The sequence below is a fragment of the Dermochelys coriacea genome, chromosome 13 (genome assembly GCF_009764565.3).
Source record: "Dermochelys coriacea isolate rDerCor1 chromosome 13, rDerCor1.pri.v4, whole genome shotgun sequence".
In the NCBI taxonomy this organism is placed as follows: Eukaryota; Metazoa; Chordata; order Testudines; family Dermochelyidae; genus Dermochelys; species Dermochelys coriacea.
In genome coordinates this window covers 16,225,623-16,244,245 of record NC_050080.1, presented here as the reverse complement: position 1 = coordinate 16,244,245, position 18,623 = coordinate 16,225,623, and the positions used below count along the sequence as shown (strand labels likewise).

At 41.1% G+C, this 18,623-nt stretch overlaps 1 protein-coding gene across 1 annotated transcript in view; it reads left to right on the top strand.

Annotated features, from left to right (window-relative positions):
* Window positions 1-18,623, top strand: part of BCAS4 (breast carcinoma amplified sequence 4) — a 64,128-nt gene that overhangs the window by 21,969 nt on the left and 23,536 nt on the right. Inside the window, exons 3-4 of the mRNA XM_038369081.2 lie at window positions 348-449; window positions 2,295-2,429. Of these exons, the coding sequence (XP_038225009.1) occupies window positions 348-449; window positions 2,295-2,429 (237 nt within the window). The remainder of the gene's footprint in view (window positions 1-347; window positions 450-2,294; window positions 2,430-18,623) is intronic.

Below are 18,623 nucleotides of genomic sequence, written 5' to 3'. Positions count from 1 at the left end.
CTAATTAATCACAGAATCATAGAAATGTTGGGCTGGAAGGAACGCCAGTAGGTCATCAAGCCCAGCACCCTGCGGAGAACCAGGACCAAATAAACCTAGAGTCCTAGACTATCCCTGACAGGTGTTTGTCCAACCTATTCTTAAAAACCTCCCTTGGAAGCCTATTCCAAAACTTAACTACCCTTAGAGGTAGAAAGTTTTTCCTAATATCTAACCTAAATCTCCCTTGCTGCAGATTAAGCCCATTATGTTTTGTCCTACTAATGCTTGTTCTTTGAAATGGTCAGGTGAAAGTTGCTGTTGAAGTGCTGTGTATTTATCACGATGATGCTTTGTTTTCTGTGCAGATTAGAAGCGATACATCCCAGATCCTGGACGAGACCATTCCGCTCATTAAAGCCAAGGTGGTAGAAATGAACAACATCTATGCCAAAGTTGATAAATTAGAGGTTTGTTACATTGAGATTTGCATTCCTGTGGGGGGGGGAAGGGGGAATGTGCTTCTGAGATTGCCCTTTCTCTGGATTTGTGTGGAGTGCTCACATATTTGCAACTAATTTTGTTCCCTTAGGCTGTATGTTTTTTGTTTGTTTTAAAACAGTGGGACTCTTGCCTAAAATATAGCACTTGTGTAAGTGCTTGCGGGATTGGGGCCTTAAAGAATAATTTATTTTTCTGATTCACCAGTTCCTAGTATTAGATTTAAGGTATTCATAATGATCAGGGTCTTGGTGACTTGTAGGGAGATTTATGCCACGGTGTTTACTGTTTAAAAAAAAAAAAATCAGGTCTCATGTCCATCAGTTTCAGCTTGTTGATAATAGTCTTGTGTAAAAGATCTCTGTGCTCCCCTCTTCCGCAGCGTTTTAGTGTTTGCTGTATCCTGAATGAGGGAAGCCAGTATGACTCTGATGTCCTCACCATATTTAGTAAGCAGTATATTAAAATTACAGTGTCAGCTCAGGGCAAGGTTGCCTCTGGGATGAATATAATTAAAACATGACAAGATAAATCACATAATGTTTAATATCACTTTTAACTGACTCGGAGAAGTGGAAGAAGCTAAATGTTTGTGGCATCAATTCCAGGTGGGCATTTCTCAAGCTTTGAGCTCCGCCCCTGTATAAAGTAGCAAAATAACTCTCCCTGTGCCTGATACCGATCTGTTGAATAAGGTGGTGTCATTTGTACAAGATTTATTTTCAGACTAGAGCTACTCTTCAGAGCCTTGATTCAGCAAAGTACAAAGTGGGTTCTGTAGAAATATAATATAAGTACCTGCTGCAGAGCGCTCACAGTTAAGACAGTCCTATACACTCTGCCTTGTAGCAATTTGTGTGTACATGGGAGAGTATTACAGTGGAATCTGGGTTTTAGTGATCACTCTGTTGTGATCATTTGGATACATGGATCAGTTTTTTTCCAAAAGCCAGTTCCACTGTGTGTCTGAAGCTTGTGCTGACCAGTGGGGGGCATTCAGCTGAAAGGATCGTATGGGAAGTGATGTATTATTTTATTTGATGTTTACAAAGGTAGAAAAGAATTTCACACCTTTGAATGTCACTTGGCTGCAGGTTTAAAAAAAAAAAAAAAGTTGGTGGGAGCTATTTTTAACCTGGCTGTCCTGACTTCGCATTCTAGGATGTCTAGCAGGACTCGTGCCGTCCTTGCAAGATGGAGACTCTGTTTCTCTGCTTGTGATTGATTTGGCGTGTCACTGTTCTGTGGATCTGAACGTGGTGATTGTTCAGCTAGAACACTCCAGTGCCCAACTCTTCTTACAACAGGGCTCAACAAGAAATCGGAGGATGTCATAGGCCAGAAGTTCAGATACCTCTGTCTAGTCACTAAGACTAATAATAATTTTGCTTCTGCTGTTTTCTACCCACAACCAGTTATGAGTGCAAATGAGTTTAGTCTTCTGGCCACCCAGTTTTCAGGTGCAAGCAAATAGTGTAGTTGGATGTCTGTGGTCAGGTTTTCAGCCAGTGTGCAAGTGCTCATCTAGTCTGTGTGCAAACAAGGAGCAAAATTGTGCATTTGAGGTGTATTGAAAAAAATGGCACTAAATCATTTGCTCCCGTGAGTAATTACTCATCTTACTGGTTATAGTGGAAAATTAGAGTCCAGGTTTGAAAATGCATCCTGTTTGCGACTCCTATTAATAATAGTGCATTCTGGTATCTTCCTGAAGCCATTGATTTGACTCTGGATCAGTAGCCAGGATAGTATTGAAAACCAGTGTGCAGATGCTGGTAATTCTCATTAGATTTTTTTCTGTCCCGCCCCCACAGGCATTTGTTAAAATGGTTGGACGCCATGTCTCTTTTCTAGAAGAACAAGTGCTTCAAGCCGAGGGGAACCAAAACACTGTCTCTCATGCTGTTCGCAAACTACTTCAGTCTGCAGCTATACCTTCTTTTAAAAATGTGAGTGTTTGAAAGCTATTTATAGCACATGGGGAAAGTAATGTAAAAAATACTCCTCCCTCCACCCTCCCACTACCAGCATGGCCTAGACAGTAGGTTTGATATTTCTGGGGAGTGTTGTAAACATTACACTGGATAATTGATTGTAACTAACCAATGCAAGAGAAGAATATTATTATTTCTTGTAGTGAAATTGAGTAACTAAGAAGTCCTTTTCTAAGCTGTTATTTGGTGTTGCTGTGAGTTAAATAGCTTTTGTGTTAAATCTGAGAAATGTCCATATTTGGTGGGGGGTGAATGGAACTATTCCCCTGTATGTGCGCGCACACACAAGCACGCACACCTATATAGTTTGTAGAATCTGTACATCATCTTGGGATGAAAGATGCTCTGTGAGCATCTTGTGTTGAAATTACATCCTCTCCATAGACTTGTCATCCTCTGTGAACCAGCACTAGAGGGGGATGAGGCACATGCTCTTTGCCAGTGGGTTTCAATGATATTTACTGACAACAGAGGAATGTTGAGACTCAGGACACTGGATTTCCTTTCCAGGTTCTGGAAGGAATTATGCTGTAGTGGACACCCTCTTCTTTCCTCCCCTCCAAACCTGTCTCTGTGCCAGTGCTGTCTTGCTCCTCTCTTTTCCTCTTCCCCCTCCAGCTCCTCATCCCAGTCTCCTCCCCTAGCTAGTCCCAGTCTTCATCCTTCTCCCCCAGCTCATTATCCAATTCCCACTTCCTGCCCCCCCCCAACCACCACTCTAGCGCCCAGTCTCCTTCCCCTTGCTCTGTATCACAGTCTCCTTGCCCAGCTAGTTCCAGTCTCCATCCTCTCTGGCTCCTCATTTGATCTGTCCTCCCATGCCCTGCAAGCTCTCAGTCCCTCCCTATCCCAGTCCCCTCCCTCCAGCATCCAGTCTCCTTGTCAGCCTGTCCCAGGATCCCCTGCCCTCCCAGTCTTCCTCCATCAGGTTCCTTGTCCTAATCTGTTCCATCTACCTCTCCTCGTGGTCCAGTTTGTAGCCTCAGCAGAAAGGCTGCTTCCTCCTCCTTCTCCATGCTGCCTGTGTGTGAGCCAGGGCAGCACTGAGAGCGCAAGAGGGACAATCTGCCTGCTTTCAGTTTCTGGGCTCAGTGCCACAGCAGCTCCTGGCACCTGCAGTAACAGGGAAAGTCCTGCTTAGCCCCTGCCACGTTGGGATGGAGCATGCCCAATCACATTGTGGGAACGGCATGTACTCAGTCCGGTCAACACACAGGGGCTCTCAGGGGACACAGCATGCCAAACTCTAACGACTGAACTGTGATTGTTCAGAGGATTATAACTTGATCAGATTCTCACAGGAACATCCCTGACACCAGCATGACCCCCCGGCCAAATTTCAAATCCCTTCTCCAAAGCATGGAGGCACAAGAGATTCTCAATGGTTCTAAGCATTTTTTTTTAACATGGGCAAAGCAACATCTTTTGCTTTGATTTCATTTGCTGAAATGGCCAAACCATTTTTGCTATTATTTTCCACACAAAAAATAATTTCAGCCTGATGCAGATAACCAGCCTGGAAAATTTCAGTCCGAATGGTTAAAATTTGGTAAAGTTATAAGCAACTGGCAACAGGTTCTTATAATGGGAAGTGTTGGGCAACCTTAACTAAAGGTGACACTATCAGCTCCACCTATAATAATAATGATATTAGTGGTAGGGAAACATGAACATTCAGCAAAATATACATAGCTGGGAAAATACTGAGGTTCTCTCTTTCTGCATCCAGAAGTCGAACTGGGCTGGGTCATGATGAACTTGTTCTTTTATCTGGGCACTTTTTAAAAAAAATGAAAGCATACACTAAATGAAAAGTCACTAGCTCTCTTGTGGTTGCAAAGACTTTCAAAATATGAAGTGAGTGTAACTGATGTAGTGATACCTGCTTGAGTTTGCAGACAGCTTGGAACAGCAGCTTTGAGAACCGCCCGGTTTATTTCAATGGGTTATTGACTCTGAATCCTAATGTCAGTAATTGACATGTCTGTATAAAATAAATCACTTTGATTGAAGCATGCAGGAAAGAATAGGGACCATTTTACTATGAAGATGTGCTGTCAGTTGAGTCTTGTTTTGGTGTCTCAAGTGGGAATTTCAGAGAGTACCACTTTTTTTTCCCATTTCGACCCTTGTCTGAAATCCAAGGCTCCAAACTGCGACTTCCCTCTTCTTGCACTTTAGCAGCTTCTCGTATCACCCCCACCTTCCAGTGGTTCATCACTCGCTCTCCTTCATTCTGGAAGATCCCTTTGCAGTGACCCAGCAAATTTGGCAGTTCTCTGTGCTGGGGGGCCTGTTGCCACTAAATGACAAATGTGCATGATCTGGGATTACCACCTCCCTCTGGCCCCCATGCCCACGCTGAGTGAGACTTGAATCTTAGAGCAGCTAAGGCGCAAGAGGGGAGCATCCTGAGTGGCTGAATCCTGGGATGAGACTTTCAAGGATAGCGAAGGTGGGATCCTGCAACGTGGGTGGGTGTCACAGGCAGGTTTAACATGTTTGGCTGGTTCTGAAATGGCAGGCTGCCTACACTTACTCTGACCCAGGAAGAAAAAGAGAGGGGGTTGCACTGACTACATTTCTCTAAAATGAAATCAGGCTTTTCCTCTTTCTCTGGGCTGGAATAGATGGTGCATTCCACCTATTGTTTCCCTGCTTTTTAAATTAAATATACACACTGCAAAGTGCAAGGAAAATCTCATTCTCGTTCTTTGTTACTATATCGCAAGGTGCAGCTGCAGAAACAGAGTTTTGGTTCCTCCATGCATACTATTAGTTTAGGTTCTCCCATCCAGGACTGGTACCGTTCGCTGCATGGCAACTTGTTAAGTTGTTGGTCTTTTGCATCTGTGGTTCTGCATTTTGGGCATTGAATGGTTAGTTTCATAGTTGTCTATTCAGGGCCTTGTTGAGCAAAGTGTAAAATCTGTGGTAGAAATGGGCACTGATACAGTTCTCTCCTCATGTTAGGAACGTGTGGGGGGTTGTTGGAGAGGAAGGGTGGCATGGCTAGGCAGGAAATGGGTGGAGACTTGCTGACGTATTCTGCCCCCCCCCCCCCGAAATGTGAGAGAACTTCTTAATTTCATGCATGTTATTGTCAGCACTTTACAATGTAACTTGCACTGCAGGGACTTGCCCGGGGTGATGCTAGTAATTGTGAGAAAACAGAGCTTCTGTATAGGTAGTAGGAGAGTGGGAGATAGAGATTCCTCTCCTTTTTTATAGGGATTTTATGGGCCCCATCACCATATTATTTGAGCCCTTCACAAATATTAATGAATTTAGCCTCTCAGTATCAGTGTTGAATAGAGAGGTCTCACGTTCCCTATTTCATAGGCTAGGAACTGATGCATAGAGAGGTTAAGTAATTTTCCCAAGAATACACTGACACATCTGGAAATTGAACCCAGGTCTTTGGCGTTCCAGTCTAGTGCCTTAAGCATAAGATTATCCTTCTTCTCCAGGAACAGGGACCTGCCTCTGGATTGGAGCTGGAGGACAAGAGTAACAGCTGGGAGATAAGAATTTGTATCCAAGTTCTTTATAGGTGGGAAGTATGGGCAATCTGGGTTCTTGCCTGTATGGCATGTAAGAACTCTTCAGGTGTGTCACTTTGGCCCTGCTGAACCGTTAAGCATCTCTATCACCATAAGCTGAAAAGCTCTACAAGGACAGAGCTCTGGTCATATGGTTAAGAGCAGTAGGTGTTTGACTGCATACTAGTTTTTGTTACTATTTTACAGGATTTATTATAATCCTTCCCTCTAAGCAGGATGAATATAGAAGCTGCTTCTTTAGTTTTGCTTTATGAACCTTCAGAAAAACAATCTGAAGCAATTTGTTTGTGACCCTAAGTATTTGTATGGAGTATTGGAATCCCATTGAATTTTCAGAATTGCTAAAGCAGAGATCAGTTGTTCCTTGCAAACTTCTGTAGCTCCAGAGCTTTTTGTTACTCTAAATTTCAGTCCTATATGTGCAGGTTCTTCTGAGAGGATAGCAGTATAGTATCTCCAATGTTATGTATAGTATGTATGTATGTATAGTATAGTATAGTATAGTGTAGTATATAGTATAGTATCTCCAATCTCTATGTTAAAAATGGAGTTACATTTGCTCCATTTTCTTTTCTTCTACTATCAAGTTCTCTGGGTGTGTATGTGCAATATCTCTCTCACACAATGTAGGAAATAGTTTTACTCGTTATTTCAGGAAGTGTTAAAACACTCCCAAAATTTTGAGCACTTATCTGAGCAGTACTCTTAGTTCTTTGTGTTTCCCATTCCTTTTTTTCCCCCCCGCTTCTTTAAACTGTCCATTATGTATAATTTTCAGTAATTCTCCATTTAGCAATTTATAGAACATATCTTGCAGGCAACCGTGTAAACAGTTTTACATCAATTATAAATATACATTGCTGTACAAAACAGACAGATGACAAAATATGATGTCACACTGAAAGAGCTCGCTCGGAAATTACAAAGCAAAAGAAATGCCTTCTCTTGTGAAGTCCATACACTCTGCAGAAGAAAAATAGGGTGTGGGCTGTAAGGGAGAAGCTGGCTGGTTTTTGATACATTTCATACCTTTTATCTAAAGATTTCACCTGTGCCCTGGGCTGAATGGGGCTCTTCCACCATCCAGAGGAGACCGGAGAATTGTATTTTAGAAAATATCAGAGTTCTGGTTATAAAGAATCAATACCATCTCTTTCTTTCAGTGCATCAAAACCTGTATTGCCAACTCTCACACTTTTTTATCAAGGATCTCATGGTATTTGATGTCTTTCTAAAAGCCCTTGCTCCTGAATTCATGTGATTATGTGAGAAGTACTTTTTTTTTTTTTAAATGAAAGCTGTAAGTTTTGAGACTTTATGGTTGTAGAGAAAAGTTTGAAATTGTTACCCTAAAGGTTCCCAAACCTCAGTAGGCAAATATAAAGAAGCCAACACTTACTATTTTTTAAAATCTTAGGTTTTTAAGCCAATATTATTCTGGGGGGCCTGACTCATTCTTTTTGAATATTTGGGGTTGGCAATACTGAAAACCCTCTCCAGCGTGTGATTCTATTAGTATCTGGCCTGCCAGAGCAATACTGTGGGAATTCAAAACCACACTACAGCCGCTAGAGCTTTGATACAAAATATATTCCTTCTCTCACAACCAAAACCACATTCAGCATGTGGAAACAAGGATAAAAGTGGTTTTGCAAATACATTGAAGGAAAGAAAAAGCCATTGGCTACAATATTTGCATATGATGCAATTCCTTATCACTCTCACTTTAAAAAACCAAAACTCACCTTTTTAAAGGGAAACTTCAGTTCAGATTCAGCTTAATTGTAAAACAATTAAGAACATAAGAATAGCCATTCTGGATCAGACCAGTGGTCCATCTAGTACAGTATCCTGTCTTCCGGCAGTCGCCAATGCCAGATGCTTCAGAGAGAATGAAAACATGGCAATTTATTGAGCGATCCATTCTCTTCCATCCATGCCCAGCTTCTAGCACTGTGAGGGTTAGGGCTAATAGCCATTGATGGACCTACCCTCCATGAACATATCTAATTCTTTTTTGAACCCAGTTATACTTTTGGCCTTCACAACATCCCCTGTTCTCTATAAGATCTAAAGCCAATAGAAATGTTTCCATGACTTTTTATTAAATTCCATGGAGATAGTTGCTTTTTAAAAAAAACAGTAAATGCCCTCTTGTGTCCAAATATTGCATCATTGAGAATCTGAAAGTGAAACCAACTATATATTTTTTTAAAAGTTAAATGAATTTGATCAATGTGTATAGTCAAAGCTGAGACAAATGCAGAAAAGGAAAAAAGCATAAAATATTAGAAAGTATATTGGATTTTAAAACTTCTTTCAATAGAATTGTGTGTTGTGCTAAGACCTATTAAACTCCAGTGTTTAACATTTTAAATAAATAAAGCTCTTGTTAAAGATCTGAGGCTGCCAGCCCTTTAGGGTGTAAGATCTCTCCATTAATATCCCAGAGGTCCTCTGTTAAAACCTGGGAAGACTGGAGTTGACATTCATAATATTTCTAAAGTTAAAAAAAATAATTTAAGAACTCCTTTCAGGATTTTATTATCCATCATAAAGAAGCAAAACAGGCACAAACTCCTTTAAAAATAATCCTTTACAGGTCTCAGAGTAGCAGCCGGGTTAGTTTGTATCTATAAAAAGAAAAGGGGGACTTGTGGCACCTTAGAGACTAACAAATTTATTTGAGCATAAGCTTTTGTGAGCTACAGCTCACTTCATCAGATGCATCCACCGAATACTTCCACCGAATGCATCCGATGAAGTGAGATGTAGCTCACAAAAGCTTATGCTCCAATAAATTTGTTAGTCACTAAGGTGCCACAAGTCCTCCTTCCCTTTACAGTTATTAATATAACCATATATTATATATGACCTTGTAAGCAAACGTGTTTACCTGATTTAGTTGATAGTGTCCCTTTAAAATATAGAGAGGAACATTCCCATTTTTCCTTGCTTTCTTCTCACTTACTCATAACTCCATGCCTGCAGCATCATTAGTATTTCGCTTTGCATTGCACTTTCAAGCAGTGAGTGCAGGTCCCTTGCAGGAATTAATGCTCTTTCATTTTCTTTGTAATAACAGCTTTCAAGTTAATATTAAAGATATATTTATGCCAATTGTCAGGAGCATGATAATTATTGACGATGCTTTCCTTCTATGAATTATAAGAATTTTTCATTAGACTGGGTAGGATAAAATAGGCAGTTTCCTTTCCATTAAAATTGTAATGTTAGCTCTAGAGCAGCAGCTGATTAACTTAGTCTTCATTCATCTGCTTCAACTGATGGGCTAACCAACTTTTTTCTGATGCCTAAGGGAGAGAATGGTTTTCTAAATGCCATTATATGAAAAGTCGCTCTGGAGATTGATAATGGGAGATGAAGCTTACTTTGTGCTACATCATTAGGTCAAGCTCTACCCACCTTGCTAGTGCTTACGAGTCATTGCCACTGCAATGATTTAAGTGTCTTAAGATAGAGATCCCAGGGATACAATTCTTTTTGTGGTTGCCTGTGTGACGTGGGTTGGTGGGCTCAGTCCAGATTCTGGCTGGCAAGTACCCACAAAGGTAGTTACCAGTGGCAGTAATATGCTCCTTTGAACAGAAAGGCCACTGCTCAAATGGATCAGGAGATTGAACTCTTCTGTCTGTCAAGGAGAGTTTTCTCCCCATGTCAGGGTTGAAGTTCTGATTGATTTCCTGGGGAATTAATATTAACAAAATCAAGGTTATAAACTGCCTGAATAAGAAGCCCTTCCGCTTTCAGTTGCTCACGTTTCACCTCCTTGGTACTTGTCATGTCATAATCTTTGTAGATCACCTTTAAAATGTAACTGGATGGTGTGTATTTAATATATGTCAGGATCACATTTTCCAGTGTCCTTTCCCCTCATACAAGACTCACAGGAGGCACGGTTTAAGTTAAGACTGGGAGTCAAGAGACTTGTGTTCTACCCCTGCTTTTGCCACTGTCTCTCTGTGTATCCTGGAGTAAGACACTTCACTTCTTGTGCCCTGGTTTAATTTCTGAAGATAGTGATCCGGATCTCCTGGGATGTTGCAAGGCATAATTATTTAATGTCTGTAAAGTGCTGAGAGATCCTTGGGTGGAAAGGGCAAAGTATGTATTAATCTTTTTCCTTCATTTGTATTACATAGCACAGGGGAAAGGGGCACAGAGAGAACAAGTAAGGCCAAGATTTTCTAAACTAGGACCCTAAAGTTAAGCTCCTGTGTCCATATTTAGGCACCTGCCTGACTTTCAAAAATGCTAAGCACCTATCAGCTCTTACTGAACCCACTGGAGGTGCTGGGTGCTCAGCACTTTTGAAAATCAGACAGATGCCTAAATATGGATTTAGAAATTTAGCTTTAGGCTCCTAGTTATGAAAATCTTAACCTAAAGGCCTAGACAGTTACTGCAGCAAAATGCAGGCACTGAAATATAATGAATAAATAAAAACTGGTAGAAAAATTCTTAGTCTAGGTGAATGCTATCTAGGTTAGCACCCTGCTCTGCGTTTTTGTATTACCCAAGAAAGTCCTGAACTTTTGGCTACATATATAGCTTTTATGAGACTGATTAAAACAAATAAGCAAGCATGATCTGTGCCAGAAGGTGGAAACCCCACTTCTGCACTTATTGAGTTCTGGAGGTGCTCTGTATCAGTTAATCTATTGGTGTTTATTGTTGAGCTTTAAATAGGCTTCACAGTGAGTGGTTCACTAGGCTTTGATGATTTTTTGTGGGTTTATAAATTCCACTTAGAACGTTGCTCTGTGTAGAATTAAAATGAATTAGCTGCTGCTGCAGAGAAGAGACATAGCTGGTTCCAGGGAAAGTAAGAGGTGGATATTCCCCCTTGCCTTGGGTTCCTATTGGCTGCTGCTGTGAGGAATGCAGCAAGCAGTGGCTACTGCTGCACTATTGACTAAGCATCTGCGTGTTATACATTTCAACTGTGCACATGCGTGCCTTCTGGGGGAAGGTGCCTTGAACTATATCTGATTCCTCTTTTCCTATCAGTTACATTTCCTCTCTTCATCTGGGGATCTACCCTCTATTTCCATTGTTAAATAGGCTAGCTACTCTCTACGTTCTAAAAAGGTGTAAAATACTCCCTTAGCTCTTGCTTCTCTAATGGTTAGGCCCGGGCCCATGAAACCTGTGCTGCCCTACTTACTTAAAAAAAACCCAAACAAACAAACCCGACCAAAACCGAGACACTGCTGTGTCTTCAGTCTGAGCTCCCTCAGAGCAGAGAGCAGCATGTTGAGAAGAGGTGCCGTTAAGTTAGGCTATGGCTACACTACAGAGCTTGCAGTGGCGCAGCTGCACCACATGAGCGCTGCTCGTGCAGATGCTGTAAGCTGACGGGAGAGAGCTCTTCTGTCTACTTAATTATGCCAATCCCCGCAAGCGGCAGTAGCTATGTCGTTGGGATAAGCTCTCCCGCTGATATAGCACTATCCACACCGGTGCTTAGGTAGGTGCAACTTATTTCACTTAGGGGGTGACTTATTCACCCCCCCGAGCAACATAACTTGCACTGTACTGACATCAGCTGGAGTGTGTACATATTCATTACCTGTCATAGTAATCAACAGAATCCCATTTTAGTTTATTCCCAGAAATAATTATGGGTATTTTTGCTGTACTAGAAATGGGATGTATATATCCACTATTTGGGTTATTTCGTTTTCCTTCATTAATTTCCACTTTTTTCCCTGGAGCCAGCTGCATCCTGGTAAAGTCTTGTTGACATGCATAAACATGCTGCAAATCGCACCTGAGATTTTTCATCCCAACGTATTGTGTTATAGTTCACTGAGAGAACTTTCTTGCTAGTGGTGAACTTGTACGGAAACTTTGCTTTACTATATTTCTGTGGGTTATTTTCTTCCCAGCATGGAATATTCCACAAGCTCCTGTTACATTTTATAATGGAGTTTTCTCCGAGAACTGTGCATAGAAATTGTGGTCTCTGTCTTACAAAGGCATAATTTTAAATGTGCCCAATTGATGTGTTTGCATAAATCTGAATGGACACAAAATTTTAACTTTTGAATGGATTCTATGTCTTTAAATATTTCTAGATTATTATTATTATTATTAATTTTATTTTATTAATACTCTAGGGCCTAAAGGCCCCAACCAAGATAGGGGCCCTATTTTGTTAGACACTGTATTTATTAACCCATAGTAAGGGACAGTCCTTTCCCCAAAGAGCATACAATATAAATAGACCAGAGAGACAAAAGATGAGAGAAGAGAAGTGTTGTTATCTACCATGCAGATGAGGAATTGAGGCACAGAAAGATTTAGCGATTTGCCCCAGGTCACAAAAAAATCTATGGCAAAGCCTGGAATTAAACATGTATGTGCTAAATCTCAGTCTAGTACGTTAGCTTCAAGATTCTCCTTTCATGAGGCTTGTTGTCTGCTTGGCCCAATATATTGCACTTTTCATCTGAGGATCTCTTACATTTTACAAACAATAAACAAGCTAAATACAGGAGCTGAGTGAAATAGGTGAATGTTCTACCCATTTTATAAATGAACTGAGATTAAGCCCTAGAAAACACTGAGTTAATGGCAAAGCTGAGAATAAAATTGGGGAATCCTAACTCTCAATATTCCATTTACAATGGTTTCCATATTCATACTTGGCATGATGCATTGAAGTAATGTTGAAATGGAACTTCTAGTTTTATGTGACTATCCTAAAGGCGTAGTTTGACTTCTGTAGTTGGGGGGGGGCAGCTCCAGTCAGGCAAATGGGGCCGTGTGTGGGGTTGGGAGTGGAGGGCAAATTCCGCACCTGCCTGAGACTTGCAGGCTGGGTGGGCAATACCCACCTGCCCCTTCCAAATTACACCCATACCTATAATATCATTCTAAAGTGATGTGCAAACAGAAGTGACTTCCTTTGTAAATCAGTTTATTTTCCATGGCCACTTGCTGGAAGTGTGGTTTTTGCTTTTGTTTTGATAGGAAGAATCATATGTGAGGGAAGCCTGATAGAATAACTCTTACCCTGCATAAACGCTTTCAAATGAAAGTAACTTTAAGCATATGTATAGCTGGGACAGTGAAGTTACTCATAAGGTCCTATTATTTTCAGGATCAGGCCCTAAATTTGAGCTTTCACAGTAGTAATTGATTTGGATATTTTTATAATTAAATATCATAAACATAAGATATAGCGTATAGTCAGAGGCCATAGTTGTAATTAAGTACAGTACAAATCATGTGTAGCCTGGTCCCCATAAAGAATGTAATTGAAATCCATAATTAATGCTGTGTGATTATCGTCTTATGTTTGCTAATAATGTTACCCTCCAAAATGACTATTGGATTTATAAAGCATACACTCTCAAAAACAGGCATATCACAAGACCAAAAAGACAAACAATGATAGGATATAAGAAAACACAGACAACACTGAGTTCAGCCACCTCCAGGGTTTCTTGTACTTTAGGCTAAGGGGGGCAGCTATGGCAATAGAAGGATAATATAATCTCAACACGGGTATGTTCTGGAGAATGTGGATTCTATAGCTTTGCTCCTAGTAAAGCTGGGCTCTTTCTTTACCTCTGTGGCATGGTCTGGTTTATGGAGTTTTACAACCTTCCTGTCTCCCCTCCCCCTACCTCACACACATGTCGAATTAACTCCCCACACACTATTTCCTCCATTTCCCAGTGGCTTAGCGCTGCCACTTAGACATTCTGACTTTTCTTGGGCACACACCAGCTTCTAAAGGCATTTTGTCAGTTTATTTCTGATGTCACTCTCAGTGGGAGGCTCTGGTGTAGACAGACAGACTCCTTTTCAGGTCCAGTCATCTCTGTTGCTGAATTACTTGAATAATTGCTCCTGGTTTTCTGTATTTGTTCACGCCTCCATCACTTTTAATTTTTGTTGAGGACCAGATTTGGAAAATTATTGTGTTCTTGTGTGTGAATGTAAGATTTTTATGTATATATATCTATATATCTCTCTTTGTGTGTGTGTGTGTGTGTATGTGTGTATTGTAAAGGACAAAGATACAAAAGTGCATAGGTAGATAAGTAAACAAACAGGCAATCCATTTAAAAATTGATTGTACAATATTGTGGTGTCTGCCTTCGGAAGAGGAGTATCATGTGTGGTGAAACTTTCCTGCAGAAGTTGTTTAAAAAAAACCCAGCCCCCGCACTCTCACCCCCCCAGTATACATGTACGTACTATTTGAATGCTGTTCTTTTCAGTAATTAGTATGTGTTTGTTGCAGTTTAGATTCTAATAGTGGCTTTCCACCTTGTGTTCCATAGAGATTGTTTCTTTGAGTCAGTTTGTCTGGTAAAGGCTATAGCCTTGTTAAGAATGAAACATGAAATTACTCTAAAAGCAAAGAAAGATTATAGGCAACAGAATGGTTTAGTTTACCTTATAACCTGGGCCAAAATCATCCTTGTTGTAACTCCTTTAATATCAGTAGAGTTATATCTGGGATGAATTTGGCCCATTGTACTTCTGAAAATAGGACTTTTCTCTTTGTAATATGAAATATGTCCTGATTGGCTTTTCTCATTTCTCCTAGAATCAAAATTGTCCCCTGCTGAACAATCAATTTGCGTACTAAATTTTCAAAATTATGAAAGCGGTAACAAAATCAATTAGACTTCCCCTCCCGCCCCCAATACTGGCAGAGAGGTTCAGAAAAATATGCCAGTCAAAAATTAGGAAGAGGGCAATAAAGAGGGGACAGAAATAAGACGACTTCTCTCCAGATCATAAACACCTGGAATCCCCCAACAGTGAGGGTAATTGAAATGGTGGAAACTCTAAACGAGTTCAAGAGACACCTAAATTTATTTGTGGAGAAGACAGGTTATTGAGTGATCTGGTGTAGAAATAGGAAGCCTCTTCTACTTCCAAAAATGTCCTTACTTTCTAGCAATTGTAACATGAATAACATTCTGAAATTGTTCTCTTAGCATAGGCTGGCTTTTGCTTCCTTATTTTGGTGAGTACTATGTTGTTTTGTTTGCAAGATGTTATTTTGATTAACTTTTCCAGTAGTTCAGAATAAGATCACAGATAAATGACATTTTATCAACATCTCATTTTGTGGTGGATAATATTTGGAATTCTCATGCTTATGGAACACCATAGAAATTAAGTTACTTTGCAGTCTTATGGAGACCTGTAGGGTCCTGAGGACTGGTAATGGGATATAGAGCTTTTCAGCCATAGGTCACGGGTTCAAATTCCCTGCAGTGACTTTGTCACTACTGTCACAGTTTCAAGATAATGGCACCTGTATTTCCTCCTCCTTGGTCCCTTGAGAGGCACCTGCTTAAAGGTTTCTGGCTCCCAGCCATCATCTCTGCTGAGTGGACACCCCCATCTCACTCCCTTGTGACTGGGGGTTTTAAGTCTTTACAGCTCCCTTATCTACATTGTGATATCCCCAGCAAGCCAGTCTGCCGAAAAGGTCAGTGCTTGTGTTTTGCTCTCTTGCCAAAGGCTATGACCAGCGTGTTGCCAGCAGTTACAATTATCACACAGCTCTCTCTAAGCAAGCACATTTTTTCTGAAGGTAAAAAGCATTAACACAGAGAAAGCATATAAACCAAAAGAACCTACATGCATGCTAAAAAGCTTACCACCGGTTTCCCTCAACTCCAACACAGGGCTATGGTAGGTGCCAGTCCTTCAAACCCCACAGTTGGGTTTTCCCTGTGGTTACAAGCCCATATCAGGAACCAGAACAAAGGTCCCCAGTCAGTTTAAGCTTGGGCTATTTATCCCAAAATCCCTTCTCTGTCTGTTGGTTACTGGAGAACCTGTTCTGAATCAGAACATACAAGCCTCCCCAGGAAGTGTTACCTCTCTGGAAGTGCTATAACCTGAGTGATTTGCCTTAATCATCCCCTTTTATTTTCAGAGTGCATATAATCCCTGCCCACAATGATACATAAACCATTCATACTTTTAATACAATATGATCTCCCATAGATTTTGCAGGAAGCTGCCCTGTCTGTCACAATTACCAACCAGGGGAGTGTGCGGGACATAGGCACTGACATATCAGCTGTTCCACAGCGGGCAGGAGGTGCTGGGAGGGAGGAGCAGGCAGAGGATGTGTTTGGGGGATGGGGTGGAACTGGGCAGGAAGAGGCATGTTGGAGTGAGGGTGAGAAGAGGTGGGGCAGTGGTGGGGGCGGGGGCAGAGTGGGTGGCGGGGGTTGAGCACCCCCAGGGCCCCAGAGGAAGCCCCCTGGTGTGGGAACCAGGGTTGGTGTCCAGTGGTCATTTGGTGATCTGCATGAAAGGAGCTTGTTGGGTCATAATCCAGTTTCCAGTGGATGAGCATCCACATCACAGAAACCACCACCATATATTGTGCTCGCTGTCCTCTTTGTTGGCAGCCAGCCACAGCAGAGAGGCATGTTTTAGAGGTGATCTCTTCGGGTCAGGGTTATGGCCCATTGATAAGGGGAAGTTTACCCTGCTGCTGCCATAATGCACCTGGCCTGCTGATGGAGAACTTCAGGCTCCAGAACTGTCAGTCTAGAACTTTTATGAGCCACTCTTCAGTATAGACAGATTTTAGGAGGAGTCAGAGTGTTTTGAAGGATTTTGTTGCTGGTAAAATATTATGAGAATCTCTCCATGTGGCAGATAACTTTAGGAATGTTTACTCCTTGATGAGCTCTGCATCTGATCTATCATTTTTCTGTAGAGCCTATCACTGTGGCACCTAGCTGCCTAAGTGTTTTAGAAGGAGATCAGCCTTGCAGAGTATTGATGATACTACACTCCATTTAGGTTTTTAAGTCCACATAAAGTATGCTAAGCGTCAAAGGACATTTTTTGTTGAGATTAAAACAAGATTCACTGTTACCCTAATACGTTCCACGTCCTTGCCCAGGCTACAAAGAGCAAGGTCCCCAAGCACTTTGATGTGTCATAGGGATAAGAAGTTTGGCTGATATATTTTCTTAAAAAAGAAAACAGTTTCCTATTGTAGGAGTTGAAAAATTATTTAAAGTCTCCAGGCACCAAGAGATGAGGAATGTTGTGTCTGTTGGAATCTGCTCTTGGCTGGGAATTATGGCCATTTTCTGTGGTCTGCAAGCAGTTCTGCCTATGATGTAATGTTGTTGCAGGAAAGGGGCTTGCTCTGCTTCAGCCTGTAGGAGTCGTAATGCCTAGCAATTCTCTCCCCCGCCTCCAACGCGCGCACATACACACACTCTGTCTCTCCCAGAAAGTTGCCCTTCCCCCACCCCTTTTCACAGTGCTTCTCCCTGAGGCAAATTTCTTGCTGTCTGGAGTATCAAGCATGCACGGGTGCTTTCCTTTTTCTTTCTCCTTTTTTGAATTTTCCTGTGTAGTTGTTATAAAGCAGCAATAGCTGAAAAGACAGTTTCACCCTGGTTCTTTTCTCCAGTTGTGTGTCTGCGTGTGTGTGTAAAATAAATAAATAAATGAACCCCACAGCTTATAGATGAGAGGCCAAGTTTGGGTTTTTTTAAGTGCCTTTCCTCAACGTTCATCATTTTTTCTTGTGGTAGAGATACAACATAAGCAGATGGCAAATATTAACATACAATACAGTGCCTGCTAGAAGTGATTTAACAATGCTCTAGGTTTCTGTGCCTTTCAGTTAGTTAAGTCATGTTTACAAGTTAATGAATTTGTTCCACTTGAAATATTTGATGGTATGTACAGAGGTTCAGTGGTAAAGGGATCCTTTAGGAGTAATTGAGGAACGTTGTGTGTTTCTAGGCACTGTGGTTATGGGTGACGTATTTTTTTCTTCGAATTTTAGCATTTTCACTATGGTGCTGAAAAGAGGATCAGAATGAGCAGTATTATTAGGTAATAAAACACGGCTTTTCTTTAACCTCAGTGATGTTGCTTGTAGGAGCTTATGAACCTGCAAGTGATACCATGGATAATTGCAACCCCATCCTATGCTATAGAGTTTGCTCTTGTATTTGTATTGGATCTCCATAAGCCTTAGGCGAGGATTTGAAGAACAAATGCAAATTTGGGGTAGCAAATTGGACAACTTACTGTGTTTTTTGAGTAGTCCGTTTTCTTGTTTTGGAACTATGAATGCAAAATATTAAATAGGATGTCTCATATAAGTTATCTTGCATTTTGCAGCAAAGGTGCTTGGAAGGGCGTGATATAACTCAATATATTCCAGACCCTGTATAAGGTTTCTTGCTAACATGCTCCCTGCTATGTACTTAGCACAAAAATCTAAGCCTTCTTCTGCAGTTGTACTCATGTTGGGGAAACAAAAAAATCTGTTTATATCTGGAAGCTGAGGGTCGTGTAATGTAGAAGGAGGACTAGCTGCAAGCTATGGTGCAAACCTTGTGCGATTAATATTTTACATGGAATTGTCCAGTCATGCAGTAACCATGTAAATGTGTTTGCACTTGGAATATGCAATGTAGTTGTAGCTGTGTCAGTCCCAGGATATTAGAGAGACCTGAAGAAGAGTTCTGTGTGGCTCGAAAGCTTGTCTCTCTCACCCACAGAATTTGGTCCAATAAAAGATATTACCTCACCC